Below are 20,934 nucleotides of genomic sequence, written 5' to 3'. Positions count from 1 at the left end.
CATAGACATTGTATTGCATATAATCACTTTTTGAACCAATCTAATCATCTATTTAATAAAACATAACAACTTTTAAATTATTTTTGAATTTGAATTATTGAAATCATCTCGATTTAAATTTAATGATCCTTTATTTATTGTTTAAATTTATTTTTTTACCCATAAAAATTAATTTATCGCCTCTTTCTTTCTTCTTAATTAATTTTCATCTCTCATTTCATAAACTATTACATGCCATCATATGTTATACAACTACTAAAATACAGAATTTTCACCCTTTGTAAGAAGTTACATCTTACAAACGTGTAAAAAAATGTAAAATGTAAAATGTAATGCTGACTATTTGTTACCAAATTTGAGTATCTTATTCACATGATGTAATATTGTTCATTTACTCAAATTGATTTATTTTTCATTTTCTTTATTGTTAACGAATAAAATAATGGCACATACAAATTTAGTGACTTTCAATATATACCACATTTACCATATATACCTTTATTATTCACCGTTTGTATTTTTAGTATTCAGCATGCGTACACTTATTAAACAAAAGTACGTAGAAGATTTTTGAGTTTTAACCATTGAACCACAAGTCCAAAATTAAGAATATCAACTTATAAGGGCCATAGAAATTGTCCATGAAATATGGAAGGGGTAAATAGCAAAGAAACAAAATACAGTAGGGGCATACGTGCAAAGAATTGTGAGATGGTACAAAGGAAGTGACACGTGGAGGACTTTCCTCTTAAATAAGTATATCGACGCTGTCAAAAGGCCACCTCTACTTCTTATGGGCCGTGGCCTGTCTCGCAGATAAACAACATCAACCGGTGCGAACAAACTTTTCTTAATTATTATATTTATTTATCAATTTAAATGAATATTTTCAGTTACCCATCCACCGCGGCCTAACACGTGGCATAAGCTTCCACGAGGATCGATAAAGGATGCACACGTTTGCATCACTGATCTGTAGAGCTTATTTTTTAGTTTTGTCATTTAATTAAAGTAGCCAAAAACTAATTTTTTTTGTTTTGCTTTTTTGTAAGAATCGTCGGTAACGTTTCCATTTTTATTTAACTATAATATTGTCTCCTTTGTTGATAATTATATTTTCTAAATTTCACATACTATGATTTATCAGTATTTAGATAAATAAAATTAAAATACAAACAAGTCCAAGAATTTTAATTTTTTTTTAATAGCGACAGCATTACTTGAATATTTTTACACAATCCTATTTTGTTCATCACTTGCTTTAATAAACAATTTAATTATAAGTTCATTTTTCCTGTAAATCATTTGAAAGACAAATATTAGAGAATGCTAAATTTAAGGTAAGAATAAAAACTCTCTCCTCTCCTCAACCTCTCCATGGGAGAGGGGCGGCCCTTGTGTTCTCAGAGACTACTCCTCCCCTCGCCCCTCTCTCATTTGTTTTTCCTTTTCTTTTTTTGTGTTTTTATTTTTGTCATTTGGGATACTCTCATCCCAATAAGTAAGAGTGTTTCCACCTCTTTTTGCGAGAGTTTATCCACCTCTCTTCATGAAAGTTTTTTAGATTTGGTTTGTTTTGTGTTTTAATGCTTTCAGGTTTTCTCTAGCACTCATCATAAGGTGTTAAAGAGTCACTATTTTCGCCGGTACTAGTCATATTTCCACCAGTTACTATTGCCACATCTGCCACTTTGTTCGATTGTCAGTCTCAACTTAGAGATGTTGGTAGGATCGTGAACCCAAACGCGACTAGTTCGCTAATTCCTACGGTGCCTCTCTGGCTCTGTTTGATGGCTATAATATCTGCTCGATGCCAATGTTATGAGATCTTGAAATTTCTGTGGGCTTTTCTGCTCCACTTTTGTAGGTTTTTGTTTTCTTGTAAGCATTTTGGCTCATATTTTGTATTTTTTCTGCCTTTTTGACTGTTTTAATGCAATAATATGCTTTATTATATAAAAAAAAACATAAGAATATTAATCGTTGGTTAGTAAAGAAAACATAACTAAGAAAATGAATCTGCAACCAAATAAACACAAGTCACCAATTCCAATATAAAATTGAACAATGTTAGAAAAATAGACTTGTGAACATATATAATGTAGTATATTAGCAGTTAAAACAGGTTACGCATTCTTCTCATATTGCCAAATTTCGATGAAAATTAGTACTTTAAGGACATCAAATTGTTTGTTTTATTTTATTTTTATTCTTTTAGTCCTTTATTTTGTATTTTGCTTAATTAGAAAGTGAATGATTTGGCTTGGATAGTCTTTGAGGTTGGTTTGTCGCCATGTTTGCTTTCCTTTTAAGGGACACCTAGGCCCCGTTTGGGATTGCGGTGGAAGACCCAAAAGTTGCTGTGGATGACAATTCTCAATCACATACAGCAGTTTTGGTGTTTGGTAAAAAAATTAAAAACTACTTTTCCCCACAATTCTCAACTCTCCACAACAAAAACAGAAAGCAGGTTTCTAGGTGCTTTTGAAAGCTGCAGTGAATCACAGCAACAATAAATATTTTATTTTACCCATAATATCCTCATTGAATTTTATATTTTTAATTTGTTTATTTTAAATTAAAAAATATTTTCATGGTTAGTTATATTTTATATTGTGATAATTAATTATGATATTTTATTTGCACGATTGAAATTATAATATACCTAAAAAAATAATAGACATAGTTATTTAATAATGTTGTTCTTAGAAAAATTAATGCTAATAAAAATTTGTAGCCAACAATTCAAAAAACAAGTAAAACACATTTTATTTTTACCAAACAAATAAGTGAAAGACATTTTTAGCATCATGTCTATTTTAGTAATTATACACAGTCACAGCACTTTTACATTAACATTTACCAAACACTTTGATATTGTTTTTTGCACTCACAGCACTTTTGAAAACATACTTTACCAAACACTTAGCTGCTTTACTTTACAGCTGACTTTACTTCACAACTGTTTTACCTCACAGCTGTTTTTTCACACAGCAATACCAAACTGGCCCCTAGTCCTATTAATAATCCAATTTTTAGGGGGAGAAAGGTCAAGGGTTTGGAAATCATAGGACAGTTGGTTAAATTTGGAAGATTGAAGATTTTGAAGATTGAGGTATGACCTTAACTTCAGAACCCAAAAACGAAAAAAAAAAAAAAAAACTTTTAATCATGCATGTCTCATACTTACATAGAGTGTTAATTAAGGCAGCATCATCATATGAGGTAAGAAAATACTGATTTTCAACATCATACATCCATAAGACTTTAATGTAGCACAAAGTTTAGGACCTTATAAATTGACATAATTTGATAAAAAAAAAATTATGTTTTTACTATCCGGATGCTAGTGGGGTTGTCGGTGTCATTTTGGATTGAGCTAATAGAAAGAGAGGAAGAGAGAGAGGACAAAAAAAAAGTAGAAAATGAGAGAGGGAATGAAATGATTATTAGAGAGAGATCGAATTCTACATCGAGAAAATTAAGACTCTAGTGGTTTATAAAGTGTTAGATATCTCTATTTAATATTAATTAATTTTTAATTAGATACTCTAATTTCATTCAGTGATGATCACTAAGTTTCATCACAAGAGGTGGTCGATAAGAGGAGAGGGGAAAAATTGGAAAAATGAGAGGGGAAGCAGGTGGGGTTGGAGATTTTTTTAATTTGTTATTTAAAGATAAAATAGAGATTTTTTACAAAATATAATTTCTGAAGTACATAGAGAGTAAATACAGGGAGCACATTTAGAATTTCTCACTGTATTTTTTTTCTGATAATATGAAAATTATGAAGCCATTTTCAGTGTGAGTACAGAATAATCGATGAATATTCAGAGGAGGAGGAGCCCACGATAGCAAATGACAAATGTGCTTACGTTCACCTTTTCACATGTCCTTAATTTTAATTGATTTATTTATTTATTTTGTACGCGCGTGTTTTGGTAATTTACAGGCCACGTACGCTGGCCATGTCTATTCATAACAATTACAACTGGATGCATTATGCATTCATGCACGTATTGTCTATTTTTTTTTTGTTCGAAAAGTACAATTGTCTACTCCATGATTAAAAATCAATTTAAAGTGTTCGTAACAAAAAAAAACAAAAAACAAAAATCAATTTAAAGTCCTCTCTACCTAATTGATAACAGATGTATGATGTATCATCGTACCACGAACGTTAATGAACATATGGAAACACTTTCATGGCAATTTCGGATGACTAGAATATCAAAACGTACTTCAAAAATATGAACAATGTGAAAAACGATAGCATGACCCGCGAGCTCAATGAGCATGTGCATTTGAGAATTGAGATAATGGAGTATCCCACTTTTTTATCAAACGCGTAACAAGCCATGTTTTCAAATATGGGTTTTATTTGGTGAAGGATTTTTGTCACCTCTCAATGATTATGATTAACAATATATGTTTCTTGCACTCTTCATGAAAAATAAGCAATGTTATTCGCACTCTTCTATAGGACTTTGATTTATTTATCCAAAAAACCTTCAACTACAAATAAAAAACCATACATAATTAAGGTTTAAAAGAGTCCACATCAATCAAGATATGTTGACCCAGAGTCATCATGAAGTCGATATATTGGCTCAGAATCAACATACTGTCGATAAATTGGTGGAGGTCTCATATTCTCATCTTAAGCATTATGACTGTCTTTTTGTAAAAAATAATTTTTTTTGTAGCAGAGATAGTAATGTGACATCATAGCGTGAGAGAAAGAAAATTGTCATATTTCAATGTCCCAAATCTTCTTATTCTCTCATGTTTGTGATGTCATATCACTATTTTTATTGCAACAAAAGTTAAAATTTAGAAGACATTATATCAAGGAGAAAAAATTACCACACTTGTTGTATATAAATATATAATGGATATCTTATATTTATAGTGATGTGTGAGTCACATGATATACTAGATGTGAGACACTTGTCATAGCCTCATAGGTAAGTTTTTCTCCATATACCGCTCGCTCATGGGACAATCCAAATTTCCAAAGGCGAGTATGGATTTTCCGTATTCCCCTACTGGATCAGATATCATGTGATCAGGCCCAACTAATGGGCCTGTTCGAGGTCCAATTTCCCGAAGACGAAAGAAGACCAAGCTAAAAAGGCCCAAAAAAAAAATAGCAGAAAGGTCTAGGGCCCAAAGTAGGATCAGTTTGGAGCCCGAAAGCGGGAGCTCATTAGGGTTTGGTCACAGACTGCTGGTATATAGAGCTGCGACTGTGAGTGTTTGTAGGTTAGACAGATCACAGAGAGCGGAGGAGCGGCTTTGGAGTTGGGACTTGGAGCAGCAAAGGAGTGTCGGCGGTCGGCGTGCTTCGCCTGAGATCAAGCTCAGAAGATGGTTAGTGTTTCATTTTTATGTAGCGCATTCAAATGGGTTCTCTTAGAATGTGTATGCCATTGGTTTCTCTTTGATTTCTGCAGTTTCTGCTAATGTTTGATCCAACCATAACTGATGGAACTTGCACAATCTAACTTCATATGTGTTTAAATTGAAAGAAAGCTTGAAAGCCCAGTTCTGCTACTTGGTGTTAGTTTATTTTTGAAGTAATTTTTGATGCTTAGCTCATAATTGAAGTGATTTTACGAGTGAATTTACCATTGGATATTTTATTGTTGTAGGGAAATCTTAGATTGTTTTTCACAAAGTTTAAATAGTATTTCACCCTGTAAAAGAAATTTTGACCACTGTATTCGATCAAATATCCATATGGCTATATGGGAATTGTCATATCATCTTGTCATTTTTATTTCTGTGATTGGCATGCATTATAATTGTAATGTTGAAGTGGGATAATTTGACTGGATGTCCTATATGGTTTTTGTGTTTTTCATTTTATTTCTTGGCTATAACAGACTCGAGGATTGAAGAAGCATTTGAAGCGGCTCAATGCTCCTAAGCATTGGATGCTCGACAAACTTGGTGGTGCATTTGTAAGTTAATCTTGCATTGCCTGTGTTCCTTTTGAACTGAATGTGTGCACTGAATGTTTTTTTTTTAAAGTAAAAGTATTCAATGTGTTAATTGGAATTCTAAATTATCTGTTTTTATTTTTCTTGTTTAGGCTCCCAAGCCTTCATCGGGTCCTCACAAATCCAGGGAATGCCTACCATTGATCATCATTTTACGAAACCGATTGAAGTATGCTCTAACATACCGTGAGGTCATTTCCATTTTGATGCAACGTCATGTTCTGGTTGACGGGAAAGTTAGGACAGATAAGACATATCCTTCTGGTTTCATGGGTATGCACAGCACCATCTTCTTTGATATATTGCTGCTTCAATTGTTTTTAACCATTATTTGTAGTAAACAAGTGATGAGTAGTTCAGAGGATATTTTTTTTGGGACCACAGTCTTCCGTTTAATAAGATGTGGATTTTCAGTATCAATTAGAGAATGTTTCTATCATCATAGGAAGTATTGTGTTTGATGGTTTTCCAAGTGATTTTTGTTCTCTTTTATTGCTTGAAGTTGCCTTTTTGGTTGGTGGAGTGTGACCAAAAGGTGATTTGGCATACCCAGTCAACTTCGGGCTTGTAATTTGTCTTCTCTTTGTGTGTTTGTGTTATTTTTTTTTTGTTTTGGTTCAAATATTTATATGTGATATTCTTGATTTGAAATTTAATACTTTGTGAACATTCCGCTTTACTCTGACAGATGTTGTTTCAATCCCCAAAACCAACGAGAACTTCCGTCTCCTTTATGACACCAAGGGTCGGTTCCGTCTTCATTCAATTAGGGATGAAGAGGCGAAGGTAATTCCTTCAATTCTCTTGCATTTATCTTATGGTGTTTTTTTTTTCTGTTAAAAGTAGTAACATTACTTTTTTAAGTTAATATAATCTTTGATGCAAATGATTTATTATGATCATAGGGGAGAAGTTAGCATGCCTAAACGTTTGATCATATTTTTTTTGGGTTGTCCTAAATGTCTTGATCTCGAAAGAAAGATTTGAAATAAGCATACATGATAATAATACAATGTGCCCTGCTTCTAATATATTCTAAATGAAAATGTAGTGAACTATTCAAGTTCACTTGCTAAAGATCTGCTTCCATGATGATATTTTTTTCTCATTTGATTTCCATGTCAAGTTTGTATATACACTGTGTCAGAATATTTTTTTTATAATTATGCTTTTCCAGGATAATATGAAATTATTTTTATTTTGTGTCTAGTTATGTATTTTTCTGTATTAATGTGCTGGTATTTGAGTGTGTATCTCTGCAGTTTAAACTCTGCAAAGTCCGTTCGGTGCAGTTTGGACAAAAAGGCATCCCATATATAAACACCTATGATGGGCGAACAATCCGCTACCCAGACCCTCTCATCAAGGCAAATGACACCATTAAGCTGGACTTGGAGAGCAACAAGATCACAGACTTCATCAAGTTTGATGTCGGGAATGTAGTCATGGTAACAGGCGGAAGGAACAGGGGGCGTGTTGGAGTAATTAAGAGCAGGGAGAAGCATAAGGGGAGCTTCGAGACAATCCATGTGCAGGATGCCACTGGTCATGAATTTGCTACTCGTTTGAGCAATGTGTTCACAATTGGAAAGGGGACCAAGCCATGGGTAAGCCTTCCTAAGGGTAAGGGTATAAAGCTTACCATTATTGAAGAGGCCAAGAAGAGGCAGCAGGCAGCCCAATCTACAGCCACAGCTTAAGTGGTTGTGGTGAAAACAATCTTTAAACTTGTTTGATGATTTTCACTTTCATTTATGTAGTTTTTACCTATTAGCTTCGGAAGTTATGCTGCAAATTTTGTCTTGTTTATTTTTGTCTTGTTTCTCATCTTGATACCAATAATTTTAGTTGTTGCAATCCCGACTTTTAAGTTTTATGTTATTTTGAATTAAATTTTTGCTTGGTTCTTCTGAGTCTTTAGAAGCCTTTCTGCGTTGGTGGTGATTGAAAAATGTTAAATTATCTTAAGTTCAGGCTGTACCCAATGTAAAAGTTGTCATATCTTGATAATAACGGTGATGAACAGTGAACTAGGAAAGTGTTTTGAATTGTAACCAACCTGAGAATTGAAAGATGACTAGGTATACCCTTATCGGATAAGTCATTGTTCAACATTTGGGAATTAAGTTAGAAATTTTTTCAACATATAAGGTATTAAATGAGTTATCATTTCAACATAAGTATTTAAATGAGAGATATTTTAGTTTGCACCGCGGAATTTCAAGTTTAACCTCACACTTCAACTGGGCATGGTGGGTTAAGTTGGCCTAAGCCTTAAGTGGTAGATATTGGTGGGTTAAGTTGGTTTAAGGTGGTCAGTTCACTGGGTGCTCAAAAAAAAAAAAAAACACCTGATGCTTATAGACTTATAGTCGTTTTATGGAATTTCATGGACACTATTATTGGAAGCAGTTTTTTCAACAATAATTAATAGGCTAAAGAAGAGGTCGATTGAGTACAAGGAGGGAATCCTATATTTTTGCTGGTGTTACAATGTCAACTAAACTAGGTCCACCAAACCCATGGCTAAGAATCCGTCTCGAATGCCACTTTACATGGATATTACAGCTACAAAGAATTTACAGCCATGACCTAACTGTCATCATATCATATATATGCTCTGCACAAAGTTGAAAGTGGACAAGACATCATTTGAGCACATGGAGGAGATGCTTGATTCAGGATTCAAAAGGCACTAAACGAAAAAGTATACATGTAATGATATGGTAGCAGTTGTTATCCATCTTACAAAGCCATGCAGATACGCTAATTTGTAAAAATAAACAAAAAATCCAAACTCGACATTAATTATTTTATGATACAGATCTCCCAAAAGGCTAGGTTAGGATTTAAAAGCAAGGGCACATGGTGTTCTGTGCCTCTATATCTTGAAGAAGAATTGACAATGCTAATCCACTCCAAGTTGAAAGAGAGGATGCATATGGATCGTGGTCCATGGCAGGGCTGGTCAGCAGTCCTACCTGCACTGATTATTCTTCACAATCTGTCAAAAGCAAGCAAATAATAGAGGGGGTGTGGTGGCCACAAGCAATGAAATTGAAAGCTATTGGATCCATACACTTGCCATTGCTTGCCCACCTGCACATGCTGCTTGTCTTCCTACACCCCTCTTTTTCCACACACTTTTTTTTTTTTTCCTAAGGATCTCATTCTAAGCCCTCTCTCAGGCTCCCACCAAAAAACTCTTACAACATCAAATACACAACCAGATTACAAAGCAACTGCTACAGTTAGAGAATAAGCTTATTATGCTTATTGGGTTATATTCTAAGCCACATACATATATGTTTCATCTATTGTTGTCCTTGTAAATTACTTGTGATGTGAAATTATAAGGCAGGGGCTACAGTAGGAGGGTGAGATGCCAAGGCAATGCACTGGAGGTGTCTTGGGCAAGTGATCAAGTGGTCATTGGTGAGGCCAGCAGCTTGCATGAATGAGTGAATGACAGTTGGACCAACAAACCTAAAACCCCTCCTCACCATGACTTTGCTTATGGTCTCTGATTTGGAGGTCTTCACAGGGATCTTGTGGCATGATTTGTATTGGGTGGAAATAGGCTTGTGATTCACAAATCCCCACAAGTACTTGTCAAATGATCCCACTTCCCTCTTTATCTGCATATTGAGTTTAAAAGAAAAGTAAAATTATAAGACATCATATATACATCAGCAAACACACATTCACAGAACATAAATGTAAAATTTATCAAATAGATGATAGCTTTATCTTATAGTACCTCAATAATTCGTTTGGCATTGTCAACAGCTCCTCTAACAAGGCTTATATCTAAACCAGAATCAGCACTCACTGATGTTATCTTCTTATCACTAAATTTAGCCACAACATCTGCATCAAACCCTGAAAAAGCCTCCCTGCATATAGAAATACCTGGATTTGTTAAGATTAAGAACACAGCCGCTATATATTATTCTTTTCTTCTATGTTTCTAGAACTTATGAAGAGTAATGGAATTTTGAAAGCAAACCCACCTCAATGCTTCCCGTTTCCTCAGGATTGAAGTCCAATCCGATCCCACTTGAGCACCAGTTAACACTAGCAATTCAAGCAACAGACTGCATACATGTCACAAGCAAATTAGCTTCAAATTAATATGTGTGTGTGTGTGTGTCTGTGAGAAACACAGGAATAAGAGAGAGAAGTACTTGTCATCATGGACAGGAAGTCCCCATTCCTCATCATGGTAAGCAACATATATAGGGTCTGCAACCAAGTGCACCAAAAACACATTATTCAGCTTAAGGACCAAAAAAAAATAAGACCACCAATTTTTTTTTTCTTGCTCGATCTGAGTTCTTCTGCTAAGTTCCCATACCTGAATTAGGTGTGATAAAAGTGCATCGCCTTTGCTCTCGACCAAAAACATTTGTAGCAGAAGAATCAAGTGGAACAACCTTCCCTTCATACTTGGCAGACTTTGTTCTTCCATAATGGGCAATTCTCATCTTTCGTTGCTCTTGCATTGTTGCAACTTGCTCTCTCCTTGCTGCTGCTATGCTTCCTGGTGCCTCTACTATCATAGAGGATATATTTTTCAATATACTTTCAGCAGAAGGTGCAACTAAAACACCACTCGATTTCCTTGACTTCTTCACTGAACTTGTCAACTTGGTTGTGCACCGAGGTGTCACAACCTTCTCAGCACTAGAATTCAGCTCATTAGGATCTTTTCCTCTCTTAAGTGCTGGTGGTCTAGGTGAAGGTATCTTGGGAGAGATAGGAGGAGAAAGTGAGGGCTTAGTTTTAGTAGTTGGTAGTGGTGAAGAAGGTGCTGGAGGTGAAGCAGGAGATTCTTTAGAGCTCTTTTTAAGAGACTTCCTTTGTTCCAGGCTTGGAATTTGGTTGCCAGTTGGCTGCAGGACTGGACGGCGATTGATTTTAGCTGTTGTTGGAAGAACACTAGTACTCCTTTGCAACTTTGGTTTAGATGAACACATTTTATGTGGTATTTGTATTGGCTAGGAAGATTGTATGTTGATTTTGGTGCTACAAATTATTGGACTATGAAGGAAAGAGAGGAGGGGATGATGAAGAAGCTGAAGAACTTAAGGAGAGCTTGGGAAGGATGTGGGAGGTTTTATAAAACCAAAGTGGGGTCATGACAAAGGTTTGGCAAATTTGTAACATGGAGGGGTTGGGGTCTGCCCCCTCACACCCTCTTGTGAGGGGCAGCAAAGCTTTTTAGTCTCTGTGTGCATGAGGTTGACAATGACACCCTCCTAACCAAGTCTAGATTTAATTGTAATTTTTGAGAAGCAAAAGGGGGTTGTGGGCAATGGTTGTGGTGCCACTGCCAGCCTTCTCAGGGACCCTCTTTTCCCCAGACTTTGTGCCTTTACTGCTCAGCCTCCATGCGTCCTCAATTCCAAGTTGAAGTGGGGTCAATGAGAGCAACCAATCGTTGCTTCTCTTTTGAGCTGGCTGAAAAAAATCTCAAGATTATGATATGCTAATCAAATTAGAGTGTATGCCAAGCTTGACTTCAATATCAGTTTGAGAGCAAGATTATGATATGCTAAAAGAGATTAATAAAGGTCTTTGAAGACTTTTTATATATGGTTAATTAAGTGCAAGGCTGCAAGCTTCATCGCTAAACTGTAATTCTTTCTATGGATTAGCTAAAATATATCAGAACTCCACTAGTTGTTCCTAACCTTAGTTGTGCAGAAGTGGACCCTTTTCATTGAACTATATATGTCCATGTGTTACCCAAAGTTTGTTAGGGTTAAATCAGATGACCCACCATTAGGGGTGTTTTCAACCCTTAAAGAATAAAGCTGTCATAGGAGATTTATAAATAATAATTGGTACTAAATATGTAAGCACGTTCCCTAGCTGTGGCTCAAATAGATTTTCATATCTAGTCTCAAACTACAAATTCATCGGAACTTAATTCTTCATAATGAGTCAATGACACAAGTTAATTATTAAAACAGAAAACAGGGTTATGCAGATTTTCCATAGAAGAACTCAGAATAATTTGTATGATCAAAGAAGCCTGCAACTTGTACACAGCAGAAGTACTCGAGTGACTGAAGTGGTAAATTAATAGAGTAGTATACGTAGTAACAGAAATGTGGACAAAAGAAATACCTGCATAATTAAGGTGGGTCCAACTCATTTGGGCAGGATCAATAGCCATGAAATAGTATAGTATAACTACCAACTGTATACAATTAAATAAATATTGGATTGCAAACAGCTTTTAAGAAAGAACATGACAATTAATTATAATAATAATATATGGTTAGATTAGCTCACTTTAAAGAGCTTTTATGTCATATACAGTTGAATCTGTAGGCTGAATTGGCGAAGTGGTTCCCAACATGTCATCTGATGTTGAACTTGTTGGAGGAGCCTTGAACACATTTCCCATCAAGTGTCTTCTGATGTCTATCCATCACACTTGTGTTAAAAATTTAGAAGAAGTTGTCAAAATGAAAAACTTGCGTGACATATTAACATGAAATAATGCAGGGAACCAAGAGAATAAGAAGAAGCCTGAATGGGGGAAAAAATGGGTAGGGAAAAAAGTCACTCTTTACATTAATGATTAATCCTATTGATCCCCTCGTGAACTTTTAGATAAGTTTTTTGTTGTTAAGAAAAAGTTACTTTTTTTTTTGGCCAATACAGAACTAGCTAGTTATGCAAGCTGTACTAACTACTAACTAAAAAAGCATATTCAAATAATGCAATAGCCCAAATTTGTTTGTTGGGGTTAAGTTAACCCATAGACTTAACTTTTTGGGTCATGTAGTCTTCTTGCAGGCTCACATGCTATGTATCCTTCCACAATATATGGGTTCCATCCATAGGTGTAGGCTGTGTAGCAACTACTAGTAGACCCACTTTAAACTTTCAATGGCTTCATCTTTATGGTGATAGTTATTGTAACCAAGTAATTTCAAACAATTTTCATACGTATATCCCTATAAACTCTTCAATCATAAATCATAATCACAAGATAACAAGCCATGTGTTTGAGTCACCTCTTTGTCTTATTAATAAGACAAAAAACCATAAGTACTGTGAATACTTCATTATTTTTCTCTTCCTTCCTAATCTACCTCCCTCATATATTATCGATCCAACAGATGGAGTCAAAAATAGTACAATATATGAATACAAAGACCCAGCTATTGCAGCAGTTACACAGATTTGTCATGACAAAAAGAGTTGGTTTAGGCATGATATGGTGCACCAGTGTCATTGGGGCGAATGTGGCAGCAATTAATTGTAAGGAAATCAAGGAAAGGGAAAACAAAGCACAAAACAGTAAAAAAAAACCTTGAGAGTCCTTTTATTATTGTGTTTCTTGGCTGCTACCTACTCTGCTATGCTACTGTACTGCCTCCTTTTACAGGCATCCATTGGTGGATGATGGGATCTTCTATTTCTGAGAATGACATGGAGACACTTTCACACATTTTCCAAATACAATTGGATCATGATAAGGTGGTGATGGGTACTTCCTTATTGTCTTGGAGGGAGTAGATCACCCAAAATTGCATTATTGTTCGTTCCAAAACCAAATGCTGAAGTTGTCTTACGCCAAAGGATAGATGGGGTTTAGAAACATGTTGTCACGAGATCACCTTGCACAGGGTACCCCATCTATGATTGGACGAATAAATCATATCACAATATCACATGCCTTTCTAGTACTGTGTGGCCGTGTGGGGGAGGGATGGTTTCCTCAAGAAATTTGGGTTACCCTTAACTTGCTTAGAGGGAAAGAGAGCTATTCATTAAGTATGTTAAAGTGGCCTTTCATTTTGGCTCAGTATGCATGTGAACAACAGCCAAATCATCTAGCAATTTCAAAACCATGAATCCATGATATTCTTTTTAACACTTTTGGGTTCTGCACCGTTGGAACTTCAGAATTGTTTCCTGCTCAATGTCAAAAGAACTCGTTGAAAATTTAAAAAGTTGGGGGTCTTGAGACGGTTGCCTCATTTGACTCTCCTTAGAACCGACCCAAATAAGGGGGCGTGACAAGGCTGCAAGACAGCCAATGCATAATTTCTTAGGGACTAATTAGAAAATAAATGTGCTGAACAAGAAAAGAAAAGAATAACTTGAAATAATGTATGCTTGGCCTGTCTGATGAGTTGTTAGGAGGCACTCTTAATGACAATGAAAAGAATGGGCTTTGTTGCCCTTGTCCTTGTGTCTATCCATCCATGTAATCCTATTATGTCGACCTTGGTGCTGGGCTGCTGGCATCTCCCAGTGTCAGCATTCTGTTTAGATAAGACCAATATATGAAATAAATAAATGAATGAAAAAATAAATAAATAAAAATATGAATGGTAAGATAACATAAAGGGTTAATTGTAAATTTTGTATTTGAACTATTCAAGTGATTTTAAACTCCAAAAAGTGTAACCCAAAGAAAATTTTGAATAAATGGGACCTTGAATATTATGATCCCAGTACTACTGTGCAGTTGGTATGTCTAGCTCCTATATTTACCCAACACAATGCATCACATAACATATAAAGGGCTTTTTTTAGTTTAGGCCTTTTTCAAACTTGAAAGCCATCAATGTCTGGGCCCATAGGGATTAGATGGTAAGACCCCTTTTTGAGACCCTGGGATGATCAACAATTTACATTGAAAAAGCTGCTTGTTGAATTGGAGGGTTGTGAACCTCTAGCTCCACCATGTGCAACAATTATCATTGTACCATAAGAAGATGAAAGCTAGCTCCTAATAGTATATAAGGACAACGCACATAGGCTCATAGCCATACCATTTCAAGCACCTAGAGCTTGAAAGTGGTTGTTGAACACATAACAAAAGACAAAACACATTGCAAAAATAAAGCATATGCTTTAATTACTTTGTACCTGAAAGTTGCAAACAAGATCCTAAACTTTTGTTATTCTGTATGTTTCTGCAAATTGTGAAAGAACCCGTCACATCTTAATCGTGCACTAGCACACTTGGTTACACCAATTCTTGTCCTTGGCTAAATTAATAAGGGAAAGAATATTATTTATGCTCTTTTACCCTACAAGGAGGAACCTCATCTCTTGCAATGGTGAGTCTCATTAGAAACTATTCTGGTAAATTAATAGATACATTTAAAAAAAAAAAGCATAATAGAGTGAAATTTCTTTTAGCCTTGACATACATTTGACCTACAGAAATTGTGAATTTCACTAGAATGGTTTTTACTAGGCAGTTGCGCTTTATAATGTATACAAAGCTGAACCTGTTTGGTGTTTGGGGAAAGCATTTACTTGAATTTGTATCTGCAGCACCATTAATGTTGATATTGAAATATATGGTTAATCGTAAATTGTAACTTTAAATAATATACATCCGAATGTTCTGGGTTCTTATTCAAAAAAGAGGCACCTTTTTCAAATTGCATATAGAAAGATGAACAGCAGATCATGTTAGTTGTGATTTCTCCTCAAAAAACATACACAAGAGTATATGTGGGAAAAGAGAAACCACCTATGATGTCCAAATGACTTGACATGTACAAAAAAGTAGATAGTAGATAGGTTATAAGATGAATAAATTAGCTTCCTCTTCCAATTTGTGTTTCACTATGTTGAGTTCTACCAAGAAAGACGGTCCTCTGGAGCAAGAACTCGTTCACCAGACACCAGCAGTCTGTCTAATAATCCATGTGTGCCTTCACGACATCCACAATTGGAGCTCGACATACTGGACATTTTCCACTATTCCATTGCAACTCATGAGCACACTTGAGGCAGGTACACATGTGTCCACACCTGTAAAACGAGAAATGGTATCTCACAAGATGAGTACAGCCAACTCAAAGTTGAAATGAAGATTTGAATTCAGATGGGAAACCTAACTTCACAAGCAAGCAAGTACCTATACAAAAGTGAGTCCACTTTCAGTTCATGGCAAATGCAACAATTGCCTTTCTTTGGTAATCCACTAGAGGACCTTTTGCCCCCTACTTGGCCTGTAATGTAGTTCCATAGTTTATTGTCAAGAAACTGGAAGAAAATAAGGAATAATGAAGAATTGATCTGAAGCCATGATTTAGGGAGAAACAGAAAAGCAGTTCAACACAAACCTGAGCGAACTTGTTGCTTGATGGATTGTTGCAATGTCATTTGCATGTCAACGCAGCTCTTTATTGCTTTTCGTAGCTCAGACATCTCATGATAGAGTTGCTCCATATGCCCTCTCAGATCGTAAATGAGTTCCATTTCCTGAAAGTTCAGCAGTGTTATCTAGATTGACCAGTAGCTTAAGAACTCAATACTGAGGTAACTTTAGAAAGAAAAAAAAATGTTTAACTCACAATTGATGGATGATTGGAGGAGGAAGAATGTTGCCTATGATTCTGGTGGTAATATTGAGATGGTGAATATTGCTGACTGTTTTGATAGTAAGATTGAGATGGTGAATGTCGTGGTGGAGATGGTGAATGTCGGGGTGGAGATAGTGAATGTCGAAGTGGAGATAAGGACGCAGCTTGATCAGAATCATCCCCAACTTCATTATCTCGATAACTCCATGTTGTCAGCTGAGATGGTGAAGGCTGTGATGATGTGCATTGGTCAAAATAGTCACTGGCTTCTTGATATTGACCACTAATTAGGCTACCTGCTTCATCATCATCATCTTCTTCTTCTGTCATGTCCTCCTCCTCTTCTTGGTCTTCTTGTTCTTGCACGTGTTCTTCTTCAAGACTAGCTGCTGGACGCTTGCGTTGTTGTAAGAAAGACATCAACTGATTCCTTCTATCTTGGTTGCACTCCTCATCTTCCCCTTCTTGACTGTCATCTGGATGTGTTTGCCTTCCTAAGCGAGATGTCATCAATCTGTCCATTTTTTCTCTGAAGTCACTAGTAAGAAAATTTGATACTGTTCTTCTGCATAGATCAATGGAAAATGCAAATTAGTGAAATATAGAATTACAATTGTACTATGGCTGGAAGTTTACAAGTAAACATAGAGCAATTAGTTTTTGATAATAAGGTCATGCCCCAGTTTTCAAATTTGCATTAGTTTTCCTTACTCTTCATTTACATATTGTAAATCAAAACAGAAAAAGCAAAAGAAATGCAGGTGTACCTTTCAATAAGTTGGCGTATTTCCCCTTTTCCCGAGTTGGAGTCAAGCATCTCTTGGTACCATGCTTTCCTGAGGTCTTCCCAGTAGCTCCTTGGGCGAGAAATCTCATTGATCCAGTCATAACTGGTTTCTCCATAGTACTGGTAATCATCCTCTAGTTCATTATCATCCCAACCAACCAAGTATGTGGTTGTATCTGGGGTTTCTTGTGAATCAAGGTTTCTGTCCACTGAACTTGTTCCTTGCCAGGTGACTTCTGAACTTGGGCTGGCTTCTTCATGAAGTTCTTCACTAGCATGCAGCAAGGTATGTGTAGCCACTTGACTTTCTTCTTGCCAGGTGACTTCTGAAGCTGGGCTAGCTTCTTCATGAAGATCTTCACTAGCATCTGGCGAGGTGTTTCTAGCCACTAAACTTGTTTCTTGCCAGGTGACTTCTGAACTTGGGCTGGCTTCTTCATGAAGATCTTCACTAGCATGTGGCAAGCTGTTTCTAGCCACTGAACTTGTTCCTTGCCAGATTACTTTTGAACTTGTGCTGGCTTCATCATGAAGATCTTCACAAGCATGTGACAAGGCATTTCTAGCCACTGAACTTGTTCCCTGCCAGGTGACTTTTGAACTGGGGCTGGCTTCTTCATGAAGATCTTCACTAGCATGTGGCAATGTTTTCTGTCCTGATGTCGTATTCTGCTGCTCAATAATATTAAGTTCAGGATTAGCAGTGTTTTGACTAGGTTTAGAGGTGGAGGAATTTTCTGCATGTACACTGCTGTTCTTTGCAATTCCCCTATGAAGGCTTCTTGGAATAGCTGCATCACTCTGGGCTATTAAGCCCTGCTCAACACCAGTGCTAAATTTCTCCCTGAATTTAAGCCATAATCAATGTTAATTAAAGCACAGAGAGATATCATTATGGTTCCAAAGTCCAAACATTAGGTAGGCTACAAAATATTAATTGTGTCAAAATCAGTGCAACAAAGACTTGTCACATGATTTTCTTTTTCCAACGAAACACATCACATTAAATATTTACAATTGAACAAGTAAAGCAATGACAGCTAATCTGATATACTCTCATATTTTTCATGGCCTGGAAAAAGTAAAGCGATGACAGCTAAAAAAGTTTGAACTTTCTGAAGCTTAAACAGAAGAATAGGCACCTCATGAATTCTTACCAATTTTGTGTGACCTCAAGCCCTTTTCCTAAACTAAGCATTTCCGAAATCAGAACTATTCATTCATTGAACTAACTGCACTGCTTTTGATTATATTCCTCAATGCTTTTGTGTCAATGAAGAGAAAGATCATTGTAGAGAGTACCAAATGGTCCTCCACTGTTCCTTAATCCTTATGCTCATCAATGAAGTACACAATAAGCACTTCTGGTTTGAGTTATATGACTGCAGTGACTGGTAATACTCTATGAACAATCTGTGTTTCAAATAGGACATGTTTTTATCATAAAAAAAAATGATCCGAGTAATATACAGAGTTTTGCTGTTTTCCCTCATTATTCAGATATCCGTCCTCAACTACTGAAGTGAGGTGTAACTAAACCCAACTTGGCTCATTGAAAGGCATAACATATAAAGATATCACATTCTATTTACTAGTATTTAAAAAGCTACCAAACAATTATGTATTCTTTAAACCCTGGCTTCATTATATCCTTCTATAAAAGTCATTTAAGACTTTGAAACTTCACCTAATTAAAAGATTTAACTTGTAAAACATTGAAAGCAAGAACAGGCCACATTACACCCAATAAACACCGGATACTTGCATTTTGTTGCATAGACTTGAAAGTTCAAAGCATGGAACCTTATGAAACTGTGTCCTCATCCTATATCATTTTCATATATATAAGCTAAAGCAATCCCAAATTCAAATGCACATGGATTATACCTGAGGTGCATGATGTTGGACCCTTGTGACAATTTCTTCACTGGAGATGCTGCTGGTTGTGGGCGTGGAACCGCGACTGACATCATTCCCCGTTGTAGCATTTTAAGCCGAAGCAATGACTGCATACAAACATAACACAAAGTAAATGAAAATCCAGAGAATGTAACTTTGTTTTTGGAATATTTTTGTGGAAATGGATGAGTAAAGCACCTGAATGCGTCCTCGTTGTGAAAATCGTGAAACTGCTCTGTGGTCCACAAGTGTGTCGAGCTCCCTATGGCGGTCGCGCTCCATGTGCATAAGCAAATCAGAAAATGCCTGCCTGCCTCTGATCATCCTCGGCGAGCTTATGACCTGAGAGAACCCTCTGTGCTGCTGCTCTGTTTGATCAAAACCAGAGGACCTCTGTTCTCTAGACAGCGATGCAATGAGACTGGAATGATGAATATCATGATCATTTTCATCGCCAGAAGAGGATGACAATGGACACTGTGCCGTCAATCTCTTAATAATGTCCGCGACTCTAACCTTCTCTCTTTCTGTTTCTCTTTCGCTTGCATCAGACTGTGAGTCCTCAAAGGAATCCTCAATTACCGGGATGACGTCATAACGTTCATAAACAGAGTCCCCTGCCTCAGAACCTCTTGATGGGTGTTGTTCTTCCAAACTGGAAGCATTGGAAGCATCGGAAACAATGGGAGCATTTTGAACATTCTCAATCTCAAAGCTCAGTCCAGAGTTAGACCTGCTTGTCTCTGTGGTATTGCCATTGGGAGAAGTACTCATTCTGAAACTGTTTGATTGGTTTAGCCTCTTCTCCCATATCTGAACAAGAGAAGAAGCTCCAACTCCAAGATTGGAAATCTCTGCCAAGCTATCTGTTCGGGGCAGAGAGTCTTCCCTAGAAGTCGATGTCCTCGATGATGAAGGAGCTGAATTGGGTACTGACAACACCTCTGCTTCTTGGCTCTGCTGCCTCTTGTCCACCTCTGCCTTGCCAATCTCAATGGCCATGTCTTTACCTTTTCGAAGGGCAGCCCATCGATCAAGAACTTTTGAATGCCTCGGGCTCATAGACGAACAAGAGCCATCATCTCTTTCACAACCGCTCTTGATTTGCTTCTGGGAGGAGTCGTTTTCATTGGAGTCAGAGACTGAAATGCAGGGCTGGAGGTGACCACCCCTCACCAAGCTCTTGAGGTTCTTCTGAAAAACGGCTTGGGTGGCTCTGGCATTGCTCTCTCTGCACCTGTCTCGCCGGTTGTGATCCCTCAGAACACAAAAGAACGGTGCATCGACTTGTGATGATGCCATCTTTTTTCGAAGTGTTTCAAAATTCTGATGCAAATTTCTATGTGGAAATCTCTCACACACACGCACACACAGTCTTCAATGTCTAATCATCGTGGAGAGACTGAAATCCAAACCCAAAAAAGGAAGTGAGGAACCCAATTTCTGAAGAAAATGGGGGTGGTGAGGAGATTGAAACCCAGAAATCAACCTCACAAATTCTGTACGTCAAGAGAGGAATCTATCTTCTAGAATTGGAAGATCCCAGAGACTCTGAGAGGGAACAGAACACAAGCCACTGGTTTTACACGAAAACAGAGGAGCTATTTCAGGCCTAAACACAATTTGTCAACCACTAGAAACACCTCATACCCATTTTCCTTTTGCCTATTTTTAGAACACCCTTTTGTAACCACTCAGACACAGGAGAGACAGAGAGAAAGAGAGAAACACAGACTTGGCCTATGCTATTATGCTATGGTGGTCTTTTAGAAAAAATAAAATTTTGAAGTTTTTGTTTGTTGGTTGTTGGTTTGTTTTCAAATGGGGGAATCAAAGAGTCAAATTGTAGGAAGCTATATATATTGATTCAATGAAGAAGATGAAA

At 36.7% G+C, this 20,934-nt stretch overlaps 3 protein-coding genes across 3 annotated transcripts; 1 reads left to right on the top strand and 2 right to left on the bottom strand.

Moving 5' to 3' along the window:
• The first annotated feature begins 5,231 nt into the window (after positions 1-5,231).
• On the top strand, positions 5,232-7,931 carry LOC147297499 (small ribosomal subunit protein eS4z-like). Its single transcript, XM_086238111.1, has 5 exons — positions 5,232-5,376; positions 5,892-5,969; positions 6,101-6,281; positions 6,697-6,794; positions 7,271-7,931. The coding sequence occupies exons 1-5, from the start codon at positions 5,374-5,376 to the stop codon at positions 7,706-7,708; spliced, it is 798 nt and encodes a 265-aa protein (XP_086094237.1). The 5' UTR covers positions 5,232-5,373; the 3' UTR covers positions 7,709-7,931.
• A 728-nt stretch (positions 7,932-8,659) lies between these two features.
• LOC147297498 (DNA glycosylase superfamily protein) lies at positions 8,660-11,199 on the bottom strand. The gene is made up of 5 exons (XM_086229607.1): positions 10,366-11,199; positions 10,196-10,253; positions 10,022-10,105; positions 9,769-9,904; positions 8,660-9,646 (listed from the first exon to the last, which is right to left on the bottom strand). The coding sequence occupies exons 1-5, from the start codon at positions 10,985-10,987 to the stop codon at positions 9,359-9,361; spliced, it is 1,188 nt and encodes a 395-aa protein (XP_086085733.1). The 5' UTR covers positions 10,988-11,199; the 3' UTR covers positions 8,660-9,358.
• Positions 11,200-15,366: 4,167 nt separating this feature from the next.
• Positions 15,367-20,664, bottom strand: LOC147297497 (uncharacterized). Its single transcript, XM_086228755.1, has 7 exons — positions 19,248-20,664; positions 19,038-19,156; positions 17,131-17,994; positions 16,355-16,928; positions 16,124-16,262; positions 15,916-16,009; positions 15,367-15,809 (listed from the first exon to the last, which is right to left on the bottom strand). Exons 1-7 carry the CDS (start codon positions 20,349-20,351, stop codon positions 15,692-15,694), a joined length of 3,012 nt encoding a protein of 1,003 aa, XP_086084881.1. The 5' UTR covers positions 20,352-20,664; the 3' UTR covers positions 15,367-15,691.
• Positions 20,665-20,934: the final 270 nt, after the last annotated feature.

This window comes from Dryas octopetala, chromosome 1 (genome assembly GCF_963921425.1).
Source record: "Dryas octopetala chromosome 1, drDryOcto1.1, whole genome shotgun sequence".
Taxonomy (NCBI): domain Eukaryota; kingdom Viridiplantae; phylum Streptophyta; class Magnoliopsida; order Rosales; family Rosaceae; genus Dryas; species Dryas octopetala.
Note: the sequence above shows the minus strand (reverse complement) of the source record. Positions and strands in the feature narration are given on the sequence as shown.

Bases quoted from the DNA above. Each gene is read 5' to 3' on its own strand.
- LOC147297499 (XM_086238111.1), top strand. The intron at 6,282-6,696 runs GTATGCACAGCA...TTACTCTGACAG, and splicing joins ATATCCTTCTGGTTTCATGG to ATGTTGTTTCAATCCCCAAA. The intron at 6,795-7,270 runs GTAATTCCTTCA...GTATCTCTGCAG, and splicing joins TTAGGGATGAAGAGGCGAAG to TTTAAACTCTGCAAAGTCCG.
- LOC147297498 (XM_086229607.1), bottom strand. From the start codon at position 10,987: ATGTGTTCATCTAAACCAAAGTTGCAAAGGAGTACTAGTGTTCTTCCA. The intron at 10,106-10,195 runs GTACTTCTCTCT...ACATGTATGCAG, and splicing joins CTTCCTGTCCATGATGACAA to TCTGTTGCTTGAATTGCTAG. The intron at 9,905-10,021 runs GTGGGTTTGCTT...TTCTATATGCAG, and splicing joins AGGAAACGGGAAGCATTGAG to GGAGGCTTTTTCAGGGTTTG.
- LOC147297497 (XM_086228755.1), bottom strand. From the start codon at position 20,351: ATGGCATCATCACAAGTCGATGCACCGTTCTTTTGTGTTCTGAGGGAT. The intron at 19,157-19,247 runs GTGCTTTACTCA...GTTTGTATGCAG, and splicing joins CACAACGAGGACGCATTCAG to TCATTGCTTCGGCTTAAAAT. The intron at 15,810-15,915 runs GTACTTGCTTGC...CTCGTTTTACAG, and splicing joins GTGGACTCACTTTTGTATAG to GTGTGGACACATGTGTACCT.